The sequence below is a fragment of the Pteropus medius genome, unplaced genomic scaffold (genome assembly GCF_902729225.1).
Source record: "Pteropus medius unplaced genomic scaffold, Ma_sr-lr_union100, whole genome shotgun sequence".
Classification (NCBI taxonomy): Eukaryota; Metazoa; Chordata; class Mammalia; order Chiroptera; family Pteropodidae; genus Pteropus; species Pteropus medius.
Window position 1 is genome coordinate 6,250,217 of NW_024354502.1, and position 12,921 is coordinate 6,263,137.

At 40.0% G+C, this 12,921-nt stretch overlaps 1 protein-coding gene across 5 annotated transcripts in view; it reads right to left on the reverse strand.

The window, feature by feature from the left end:
- Window positions 1-8,268: 8,268 nt before the first annotated feature.
- The window catches only part of COL14A1 (collagen type XIV alpha 1 chain), a 188,165-nt gene continuing 183,512 nt past the window's right edge, over window positions 8,269-12,921 (reverse strand). For 4 of the 5 annotated variants that reach the window (XM_039854043.1, XM_039854044.1, XM_039854041.1 and 1 more), the window contains 3 exons: window positions 12,600-12,677; window positions 10,779-10,934; window positions 8,269-9,157 (listed from right to left, as the gene is read on the reverse strand). In XM_039854043.1, coding sequence (XP_039709977.1) covers window positions 9,078-9,157; window positions 10,779-10,934; window positions 12,600-12,677 — 314 coding nt within the window. In that variant the 3' untranslated portion in view covers window positions 8,269-9,077. Of the gene's footprint in view, window positions 9,158-9,415; window positions 9,967-10,778; window positions 10,935-12,599; window positions 12,678-12,921 lie in introns of those variants that run through there. The other variant, XM_039854045.1, reaches the window with a different exon arrangement.

Here is a 12,921-nt window from a genome sequence, read left to right on the forward strand (position 1 = left end):
GGGAATCGGGAGTCAGAGGAAGAAAGCTCCAGCCTCTCATCCTCTAGGGGACAATTCTAGGAAGCATTCTCTCACTTCTCAGAGGTCATGGAGGAACTGAGAGTCCCCCTACCCGCAGCGGCGACCCTGATTACATGCATACATCTTTATATCGGCTTTTCCTTGTTCCCTGTCTCACTTGTTCTGCCCTCTCACCGATGTTTCATTGGATCACATTCCCAAATAAACCACCTGCACTGAAATCCTTGTTTCACACTCTACTTCCAAAATAACCCAAGGTTGCACACGCTTTGTCCATCCTCACGTTGGAGCCAAGGAGGTATTTTCAACATAGAGGTCTCTTCATATGCCTCCCAAACCAAAGCACTTTGTGATTCTCCATCATTGGCCTAAACGCCACACACCTTAGCAAGGCCTTCTCATCCCCTTCTGCTCCTCTTGTTAGACTTTATATCCCAGCCCCTCTTAAACATTGGTAATTCCCAAACAGCCGCACCCTCGTGCCTCCATGCCTTGGAGTGACTCTCCAGTTGTCTTCTACTACTAACCCTGTGTCCACCATGTCTCATATGTCTCAGTCCTTTCCAGGTATTCTTAGATATTCCTCGGACATATATTCGCTATAACCATCCCCTTGTGTTATAATTGCTTCTCTCTCCACTGATGGGTTGAGCTTGTCGAAGGTAGAGAATGTGTCTTTTCTCTTGTGTATCCCCGGCACTTAGCACAGTGTCTGGCTCTTTCTTATAAACCTCTGAAAGAGTGCTTTGCACATAGTAAGCCCATAGTCTGTAATAAATGTTTATTGTGAGTAAAAGCAGCTATATTAGCTAGGGTAATACTAGCTAATATAATACACACACATATCTGAGCTTTTAATAAAAGTTTGTGTTGTTCACCTAACAATATAATGCAAATGTTCCTGATTAGTCGCTAGCCTTCCACAAAGTCTTCCCAGTACCCAAACATGTTCCACATCATAATTTCACACCCCAGTAGGACCTTGGAGTCCTCTGCATTCAGCTGGCAATTGTGAAAGAAGCAGGTGGACAGGACACACATACTTCTTAACTCCCTTGACTCAGAAGTCACATACACATTTCATTGGTTGAGAATATGTCACGTAGCCATACTGAAGGAGTCTGAGGGATGAACGACTAATTTGTATTCAGAGGAGAATACAGCTTTGGCTGAAGCTAACTATGTCACTAAAACAGCAGCCAACATGAAGTGATCTGAGACCTGGATAGAAGTGTCTCTGGTGATACCAGAGTTAGGGAGATGAGAAATATAGACCTTAATCAGTTAAGAAAAGAATATATGGACAATGACTCCAAGCTAATATAGGTCCCTAAGGAGTAATAAAGCAGGTAATTGCCTCTGAACACACCTGATATTGTTGCAGTCAGTGCCTATTTGATAGTAAAAAAAAATTTTTTAAATAAGTAAATATTAACATTTGGAAATGGTATCCAGGCCACAGCCTTTCTGGTAATCATGAATGGCATTGTTTAGCTGTCTAGAAATAACAGCAGAAACCATCAGCCTGTGTCTACACTGCCGAGCTGCTGGTTACTGCGATCACCCCCATCCTTGAAAGTTATCGTTAGCCACGCAGGTATGGATCTGATTCCTTCAGAAAGTGCCCCAGCTATGAACTGCTAGATATCTCAGGAGAAGCAAAACTTCCCCAAAGCTGTAGAATGTGGACAGACCACTCTTGCTTCTGCACAGTCAGCTTTTGAGTTGTATCCTGTTGCTCATAATCACTAGAGGGGTGGCTCTCTCCTGGTTTGATAAAACATGCTCACACTTGAGGGTGAAATCAGAGATAGAAGCTGTTGGCGACACTCCAAGAACATGAGCAGGCAGCCAGTGACAACAGAGATTTAGTTAGCAGGGCTTCTCCTTGTGCCCAAATCTGATAACTGAAATGTTTATAAAAAGAACTCTTTGTGAAGTTCAACCCTTCCAGCCTCCAAACTTTCCAATTCATAGGCATAATACAGACACATGCATGAGAAAGGACAGGTAAAGTGAAAACACCTGAATTTTCTAATAACCGAATTCTCTTCAATATATCTATGCAATAACAGCACATGTAAATAATAATGATTTTTCATACTGAAAGTCGAGCTGGTTAACAAGTTCACGACATGATTTTGGGAATGTATCAGGGATACAGTTTAATCAGGATTCACTGAATTTGAGCCAGATGACAGAACATTGAAAAACAGAGATAAACGTCTTCAGTAATTACACTTCTCGTTTCTGTCTCATTGTTAGTTTTGCTTTGTTACCATACAAAATTCATTTTAGAGCTGGGAAAAAGAAGATATTTTAACTTCTCTGGATTTCATTATAAAACTTCTTTTAAGTTACATTAATAAAGCTGAACTTCGCAACATTGGTCATGGATATCTTTTAATCAGTAAGATAAAATGCAATTAACCAAAGAAACAAACAACGAAATGTGGTTACGTGTGCCAGTGTGTGATTTTTATTGCTTAGCAAGATAAAGAGAAGAAATAAATTATTACTAACATTTATGCATTTACGAATGCGACCAAGACAAGCAGATCATTCCAGCACTCCTGATAATCCATTTAGTGTCTCTTTTATTGTGTTTTTAAGATTACTAACACCTACCATCTTTCTAAACATCAGCGATGACTCGTTTTCCTTCACTTATGCCGGGTCATTCATTATGAAGATATTAAAATGGTAACATGATTTTGTAAAGTAGCATTTTACTTTAAAAATCTTTGGTGATTTTCCTGTAAAAAATATGAAGCTCCAGAGAGCACATGATCCTGAGAGCAGAACGTTTTTCAAACAACACAGAAATGTTAAATATTAACGGTACGTGAAATTAACCCTTAACTTTAAAAAGTAAAAAAAAAGTAAAAATTCCCCACAACCCCAGTCCCAGGAGGAAACCATGGTTATGTGTCTGGAGTTTATTCATCCCAATTTTTCAATACAAATAGATGATCGGAGTAATAGATAAATATTGTTCTGCAATTTGCTCTTTTCATTTAAAACCAGTGTCTAATCAAGTTATTCAGTCTAATAATAATGTAAACTATCACAAGTATTAATTTCTGTTAAAGAAAAAGTCATCTTAAAAAGTATAGAAGAACCAGGACTTTGTGGCTAAGGAATTCTCTGGACTCTGCACTTGTCTAGCACAAATGAACCATTTACATCAGCCTTTCCAATGCCACATCGAATCAGAATGAAAAGTTATAATTTTTTTAAACCAAATATTTGGTTCATACCTTGGAAACCTTCATTCTGCATTTGAACAGCCCTTCTTGTTGGGGACAGGCCCGAAGGGATTAAATCTTTCCCGGTTATTACAGCCCAAATTAGTCATCCTAAATCATTCCACCCCGTTTCATCCTTCTTAAGTCCCTATCTGCCACTAATCCTGCACTTAGTCTACAAAACGCAGACAAACCTCAAAACCAACATGCCGTTCTAAAATCATTCTCTCTTACTCCTCAAGTATCTGTCTCACTTAATGAAATTACCTTTCATTCACTCCCCCAAACTTGAAACCCTGAGGCCATTCTTACCTTCTGCCTGTCACCCCCCACCGCCATCCCATCAGGTACTAAGTTCTGCCCATAGCACTTCCCCATCCATTCTCAAATCTGGCTTCTCCTCCTGTTCCTCACTGCACTGCTGTGGTCCAGGCCCTCGCCATCTGAACTACTGTAACAAGCAGAGTGGCACATTACAGGGAGGTGGGCATGAGCGACTGGAACAAACCAGTCAGTTCGAATTCCTTCTTTGAATCTTTTATGTGTGTGTATAACCTTGGACATGTCACTTACCTTACATGATTGATCATTTGTAAAAAGGGAATACTTACCTTAACTTGCGAAAATCAACTTAATATAGTGTCCAGGACAGAAGCTAGTCCAAGACAGGTGTTCATTAAATGTCTTTTTTCTTCCTCGATCTTTCCCTACACCAGTCTATCTTATACACTATCAAAACTGTGTCTCCAAATAATAAGCCCAATCTAATGAGTCATCTGCTTAAAGACTCACACTGACTTCCTATTGCCTTCAGGCAGAAATGTGAACATTTTTAGCATGAGACAGATATTCCACAATCTGTTCCAAATGACCTTACCTGCTTCAGCTTAGAGCAGGAAGTTAGGAAGCTCTGATGCCATTGTATTTATCTTGTCTTCTCCAGAACCTCAATACATAGCTAAACCCATGGAGGATACTAATTAAAAGTTTGCTAGATGGATACATGCACACACAGAGAGATGAACAAATACATGAACATATGAATGAATAAATTTATAGGAAGACAAAATTTAAATTCCTCTTCCTCATATTCCGAAATACCTAACCAATCTGAATTTGCAAGCTTCTACAAAAGTTGGCCATTTGTTTGCATGCATTATTCCTGTCTCCTAAATGTTCTGGCTTAAATCTAGAGAAATCTCTTCCTACTGTGGACAAGAGTATATAATTTGACTTAGATCATAAATGAAACTGTGCTAGGATGAAACGATTCTATAAACATTTGTTGAGCAGTTGTCAAGTGCTAAGCACATTATGGGCAATCTGAGAGCTCTTACAGAACGCACACAAGTAATATGGGAGCACAGAGGTTAAAGAACTCACTAGAAAAGGGGACTGTGGTATCATAATCATCTATATTGTCCAGCGAAAGCTTCGCACTGGAAGAGGAACCTAGCTGAGTTTTGGAGATTGAGTATTTATATAAGTAGGTCATTTAAACTGGGGTGGGGCAGAGAAGTAGGGCTTTCCAAGTAGGAGAAAAGAAAGCATGTCGAAGACGGAGAAACAAGAGAGCACGCAACCTGGGTTTTACGGCTAGATCATTTTGGCTGTAGTTTGGAGAGTACTGGCTGAGACATACATTTCAAAATAAAATAGGAAAAACCAGCTTGGACAACCTGTGGAAATGAAAATGGAAGAGGGACAGCAGAAGGCAGGAAATTCTCTAGGTGATCTCGTCATTCCCGTGGCCTGAATCTACTACATGCACCTGACTCTGGAACTTCTATTTCTAGCCCTCATAACTCTCCCAACCTCCAACCGGCCTATCCAACACCTCGCACTCGGTTATCTCCCAAACTGAACTCTTTAAGAGCTCTGCTCCAAATCTGTAATTCCCACAGAGATGTATGTATCTCCATCCATCCAGTTGCTAGTCTCCGCTTCTAGTTAATTAACAAGTCCTATCAGTTCCACTAGCTTAGTCAGTCCTCTACCCTTTTTCATTAGACCATGGCAGTGTTGACCCCCTTCAACTCATTCTCCACTGGGCATCCAGAATAATCTCAAAATGTTGTTTCTCATACGATAGTTCACTGATCACCTGAGGTGCTTGGTTAGAAAGAGTTCTCAACCCAGATGACTGAAACAGAATTTTTGGGGATTTCTCTAAGTCCAGGAATCTGTACTTTAATAAGTCCCATCTCTACCTTTTGCCATTAACATTTAAGAATCACCAACATGTGGGCAGAGTAGCCCAGAGGTTGAGTAGATATCTTGAGCCGAAATGCCTAGGTTTGAATTCTAACTGTGTGTCTTTGGGCAAGTAACTTTTCTGTCTTTGTCTCTTCATTGTCATATTTAGGATAATGGTGAACTAGCTCTTGGTTTGCTGTGATGATCGAATGAGTTGAAACATAAATGGTAGCTTTTATTGTTTCTCACCAATATTTCTGGTTCTCTTCTGCTTCCAAGTGCACAGGCTGATGGTACATCTTCATCCCTATGAAGTTAAACGTGCTCATGCAATTTACTTAGACCAATGAAATGTGAGTGCAAGTAACGTGTGTTACTTCTGAAGGAAGCTGGAGGAGAAGATTCTCCATGTTCTCTCTTCTATTTTCATGGCAATCATAGAGATATGTGTTGATACGGAAGTGTCCAAGACAGAAGCAGGGTGGAACAATGAGCCATGGCACGAAGGACAGCTGTCCTTCTTTCTTGTATGAGCAAGAAATAGAAGTGTATCACACGAAGCTCTTGAGATGTTAGGGATTACTGTTACCACACCACAGCAAGGCCTAACCTAACTATTACAACTTTAAAGTCCTTGGAGGAGGCCCAGCCTATAGGAACCACTCAATGGCAGCTTCAGAGTGGAAGTTCAGCACCATGGCTCATTGGAAGAGCAATTTCCCTCCACTCACTTAAAACATACACTAGATCAAGTCGTTGCTCTGCTGAAACATCCATGAATTTCTTCTTATGGAATTTAAAATCAAAATCCCAACTTGGTGCACACAGTCCTACTTGCTTTGTTCTCTAGCCTTATCTTGGTCACTCTTCCATTCGCCACGCTGGCCTTCTTTTAGTTCCTTGGACATGACGAGCACTGTTCTGACAAAGGGCCTTTGGACTTGACAAAATCTTGGCTTGAATTTTCCTCCCACACTCTCATCTTCATGTCTCAACTTAAATGTCAGGGCCTCGGAGAAGCCTTTTCTGTCCACCTAATGGATGCAGATGCTCTTGCATACCCTCTTCATATTGCTGTCTCAGAACATTTCCTGTGTCTTTCATACTATTCATCACAATTTGAAATTAATTTTGCTTATTCGTTCACTTGTTTTCTGTCTGTCTCCAGGACTAGAGAGGAAGCTCCATAAGGACAGCTCACGAATCTCTTATTTATTGTTTTATCCTTGAAACTAAAATAGTTCCTGGTACACAGCAAAGTTAGTTATGGAAGGATGGGGTGGAGCAGAGGAGGCAGAAAGAAAAAAAGAGGAGAGAGAGCTGTCCTGGAATTAAATTGAAGCCTTTCTGGATATAAAATACTACCCCAGAGGATTGTTTCCAAAAGAAATTGAGGATTTCTAACAAAAGTGATGAAAGTTCTGAAGAGTAATGTCTTCTTTTATCAAATGATGCATTATTACTTTCAGAAATAGTATAAACTATAAATTAAGATACAGTATATTCCTGCCAAAATAGGTAAGTCGATCAAAATGCAATTCAAAATCAGCTTTATGGCAAGGCAATGTGTTGTAAACATGAGTCCTGAATCTGAGTCACACCTTTTATTTTGAACATTTCACTCAATAAAAAACTGATATACTGGGTCTAAGTGATGACACTTTCCAAACTAGTGAAACTTTCCCATAGCTTAAATAAACAAACTTAGATCACCAAGTAAAATCAAAGCCAAGTGTATTTTCGCAACTCAAGAATGATTCGAATGGATTAGAGTCTCATCATTTATAACAAACTATGAGAGTCTTCTGAGTGACACGGTGTTAGACTACGCATTTCCAAGAGCCAGACACTAAAACATACAGAATATCCTTCTCTCTACTCACTCGTTAAAAGACTAAGAAATCTAAGACACGAAGGTATGACGTGACTAATGGCATACCCCAGTCATTTAAGGAGTTCTCTCAGGTGACTCTGGGTCAGGCCATCCAGATCACCTTTGTGTAAGCTTTCCTCCCCACCAGTTCTACTTTCTAAATGTAGAATCACTTTCCGTAACTGAAAGGGAATAGCTGTTGGTTATCTGCTGACTGCCTTCGTTCATTCCTGCAGAGGAGCCAAAAAAATCTTTGCCTGGATCCCCAAAGGTACACAAGTAGAACCTACTGTTTGACTTAGGGCTGGAAAGGTTATAAACCAGATCTACATGGTGAGGGGAACCAGAGGTCAGAAGACTTTCCTGATTCAGGAAGAATCCAGCTTCCAGTTACAAATGACCCCATCTCTCTTTTTTAAAATTAGCTGTTACTAGGGTGATGCTACAGGGAAATGAATACATTTAGTCTATGGTTCTCTTTCACTTCCATGTTCAGCAATAAATAATAGAACCTAAATCTTTCTCAAATATTCAGATTTTTCTTGTGTGAAAAATAAAAAGATAAATTATAGTTTTAGGGTTAGAGTCTATTAGATTCAACTTCATTTCTTCTCTGCCCTCTAGAGTTTTTCAGGCTTTTCTTAATATCAGAAGATAGATGGGCTCCTCGGGCTATTATTAGTAAACATTAGTTAGCACCAGTCTTGCCTTTTCACTGTTATTGCTTTCTGGCGAGTTATAAATGATTGATAGAATTCAAGTCAACTACTTCTTCTGTTAAGCTTCATACTACACTCTGAATGAATGAATGAATGAATGAATGAATGAATGCCTGAAGGAAGGCAACTATTGTTTCTCTGGTTAAGACTCAGCAAAGACCACAAAAGTTTAAGGTGACGTTTAGAAATGCAGTAAAAAGAACCCACATACTTTGTTTTAAATTTTTATTTGCTTATAAAAGAGAATCGACAGAGGTTTGCAAAAACGTATCTGCATGTACAAAATAATTCATGTAGATGAGGAGGGCAAGCCTTGGAAGAGTGTTGGATGAACTGTTCATCGAAATTGGATCTCTTTGCATTAGCACCGTTGAAAAGTCATTATTTCATGTATCAAAAATCACTGCAAAACTAAATCTTATTTTTTAAATCACCAAATTCAGAAAGGTTATATTGTAACACATATTCTTGGATAGCAGTGAAACTTGTTATCAAGTGATCCCGGAGTTGGACAGATCAATTAAGCAAGAGGTAGTTTCTCCAATAAAATCCTTTTTTCTTTTCAGCAAGGCTATCGGGGGGTAGGGATAAATGGCATAATCTTTGAATCTCCTTAAATTCCTGTTCTGAAAGACCCCATTACCCTTGGACACAATCATATTTGTCTTGTTGCATTTTAGGACTTGAGATGATCTAACACAGAAAAGGTCCCATAGTTCAATTTTCTTTTTGCCAAATTTTCTCTGAGCACTCTTCTCTGGAAAAACAAATAATCTGTCATGTCATTAAAAAAAAAAAAAAAAACCCAAAAAACAGAAAAATCAATCCTATGGGGGCCATAGCTTAAGGGGACTTTTAAAAATATAATTTTTTTTTTGTCAGTAACAACATCCAAGGAGGAGATTTAGGCTGATGAAATAAGCCCCCAAAAGGTAGTATACAAACCACATAATGACATTCTTCTGGAATAAGGTCCCTTAAGAATTCCTGCAGTTGGTCTTCAAACGTCTCGCGAGGCTATCAGATCCCGGAGCCCCACAATTCCATGGCTTCCAGCTCATCTTGGACAGGAGTGAATTCCGGCTGATCAGGGTGGGGAGCTAGAGAGGAAGAGTGGGGTGGGGACTTGATAGGACCCAGAAACCATAAAATGATATACTCCCCTCACATGGGTCCACGGAGACACAGATTTGGTCGTTAAAGTACAGAGATAATCTGCTTGGGTAGAAAGCAGTAGCTACCTTCACCCACCGCACTGCTTGCTGCTTCCCCATGAGGTTTCAGATGGTTAGTAAAAGAAGTAAAAGGGACAGAAACATTACAGAACTTGTTAGAAAACTAGAATCACAGCGAACTAATTAAATATTATGTGTTTTATTTACAAAAGGAACTCTGAAAACTCAGCAGACTTAAGAAAAATAAATTTTAAAAACCGATCTCATGTTAGAAGTCCATCACCAGGGGCCGCAGGGAAGGGAGGTGATCAGAAAAGTCACGAGAGGAGGGTGGTCAGAGAGAAAGATGCCCATCCATCTTGTGCGGGGAGGGGATGGAGAAGAAGGCACATACCAGTAACTTTATTACTGAGCCTTCACATAGGAAAGTGTGGGATAAATTCTTGGTACATAATCAATCATATAGCTATATCCGAGCCAATATGGAGCAGTCCATTTCTATTATAATTGACATGTGTGATTTGGTTAAGTTTCAGTATTAATACTGTGTATGTCAGGAGCAGGGAGGGCAAAGAATGTGACAGTGGGCAGATGGGTGAGGCAGGGAAGCTGAGCACCCATTGTTGGGCAGAGGCTGGGTGCTGGTGGTCAACAGGACAGTCTGTATCCATCGCCAGTTTCCCAGCGTGGAAGAGTTCCACTTCAGTGCTGGTAGTCATTGTAAGGGATCAGATCTTAATAAAGGACAGGAAGATGTGAGGGAACAGGGAGAGAAGAAATGAACAGAGAAAAACACATCAGCAAAACTTTGACCAGTTCCTCTGGCAACTAAGGTTAAATTTCTCCTATAGCAGAACATTTAAATTCATTAACTAATAAGCTCTTTGCCCCAAAGCAGTCTCTGAAACTTTCTCTTGATGCTTCCATGGTAATTATGTCAGAAAACGTCCCAGCGCACAACCTGCTGGCACGCAGGATGCAGGTGTTTGCAGGAAGCACAATCTTTTTAGAATCTCAGTCCAGCAGTTAGTAATGAGGCAAGGACACTGTGGCCATTTTTGTTTCTTCTTAAAACTATCTTTGGTCACTTATGCATGTGGTAGGCAGGATGTCACCAAAAGAATCTAGGGGATCCCAGTTATAGGTAAGTTCTAAGTTTGAGGTTTTCCCCAAAACAAGAGTAAAATTTTACAGGGCATCATGGCCACACCACAGCAGTAACATTGAATAAGGGGCCCAAAAGACATTGGAACATGTCCCCAGTGACCAAATATGAGGCAGAGGCCAAGTATGTGTGAATGGCAATTTGGAAACAAGGAAGATTTAGATGTGCTGTTATTTTGAATTCCCTCTTATGGTTTTAAAAGAGGTAAGCTCTGGCGGAATTTGCACTTTATAGAAGATGCCTCTGGATAATTTAAGATAGTGAGAAGTTCAAGTTCTGCTTCCCTCCCATAACTGGCCTACTTTTCATAGCACCCCTTCAGCATTATAGTATGAACCACAGTCAAATTTTGCTCAAAGCCCACAAGAGGCTGGCACTTACCTCCCACCCCATAGGCAGAACACGAAGAGGGGTCACAGTATCCAGGCTGGCCGGAAGGACCTTGTGGTCCAGGTACCCCCAGGTGACCTGGTGGACCCCTTGGTCCAGGAGTGCCAGGGGGCCCTGGGCTTCCTGGCCGACTCTCTCCTGCTGGTCCTAAAAAGCGCCCACAAATGAAATAGTTGGTCTTTTACTACCACAGGGTAAGTTTTGAGACCACCAAGAAGTGGTCTGCCTCTTACAAAAGGCAACCCGACACATCTTGACAATTAGGATAATCTGCCTCTTTCCACTCATTGAGATCATTCTAAATGGGACTCCCTGGAAGAACATTATACTGTCATCACACGTTCTCCTGGAGGGCAATGCTTTCACTCAGTTCAGAAAGCCTGGGAAGCAAACTGTATTCTTTTTTATCCCCTTTGGGATATTAAAGGGAAAGGAGCATTCCACTCTCAACCCGTTTTCTGTTTCCCAATGTTGATCCTTATGAATGCAATAGATGGGCATGCACACGTGTGCGCACACGCACACACACACGCACACACACACATGCATGAACACACTCGATCTCAACCTCATCATTTATACGGTTTATGGCCTCAGATCATTGAAATAAATTAGTCTGGGTCTGGAAGAAATTATCCTACGGGAGAAAAAGAAAAGTCTGAAATTAGACCCAATATAAGAATCCACAATTTCTTTAGGCTAGTTTATACCAACTGAGAACTTAGATTTAGTGAAAATGGGAAGGGGATTAAAATTTTGTGAATCGAGAAAGTTTATCAGGTTTTTTGTTTGTTTGTTTTTATGTTTGCTTTAGGCCTGGATTCCAACAGTGTTTAAAAGGCATTTTTCAACTAGAAGTAAAATTCTTCAACTAGAACCAAAATGAAAATTAGGAATAACTATTATCTTATATTTGGGAAGTGTTGCAGCTCTCAGACACACTCAGTTCCACTCACTCAACATTCACCAATCACCCATTCTATGTAATGCACGACGCTAGATCAGTTCTCATACCATCTCAAATAACAGGAATATTTACTCTCAAAATGGATCTATTGCATTAGGAATCTGTCCTAGAAAAAGTATTTTCCAAAACCATTATTATGTTGGAAAAAAAAAAGATCTGTTAAAGCATTTCAGTGTGGCTAAGACTAGGATTGTAAGCATCCAATAGGATTGCAACTTATAATTCTAAAAAAGAGTATTGCCATCTGGAGACCATTAGGATTTTAATGAGTATGATCATCTAGAGACCATCCTAAAAGCATCTAGGAATGTACACAAAACACAGAACTTTACACAAAACTTATTCAGTGCTCATCAAATATCCATGTGTTTCTTGAGATTTCAAGCCTCCCTTGCAGGTCAGTTGGAGCTCTTGTGACTAGTTCCAGACAGTGAAATATGACAAGTGACTTATGTCATTTTGCATTTAGGAAGTTGAAAGCCGATATGCCTCCCTGATCTTTCTCCGAGAAGCCTTTTATTCTAAAATGCGGGAAACCACCTTACATCAAACTTTGCATGAGTGTGACGTAAACCTTTACCGTCAATCCACTAAGCATTTGTTACTGCAGCCTGTCCTATTCTAACTCATGCAACCAATAAGATCCCAGAATATGCTGGAACTTTGGGGGCTTGTATTAGGAGGGTCATTAATGAAAAATTAGCCTTCTAACAAAATGAATGAGAAACACAGCCATTCCAGTTAGATACAAGGATATAACATGGTCATTTTCCTCACCTGTGATATCCAATGAATAAAAGATTTAGGATTTTCATTGTAATTCCCTGTTAGATAGAAAGACTCACCTGCTGGCCCAGGGGGGCCTCTTGGACCTTGGCTTCCAACACCTGGATTTCCTTTTTCTCCCTTGACTCCAGTTAGTCCTGTTGAAAGAAAGAAAAGAAAGAGAGAGAGAGAAAGGAAAGAAGGAAGGAAGGAAGGAAGGAAGGAAGGAAGGAAGGAAGGAAGAAGGAAGGAAGGAAGGAAGGAAGGAAGGAAGGAATTTAGTTTTCTGTAAAATGAAATATTTCTGGGTTTCAAAAGGATGTCTCTAATGAAGATAATGATGTGGGTTGGTCTGGGTTGTAGTTACCAGGGGACTTTTAAATTCTAAGACTGGAGACTTAT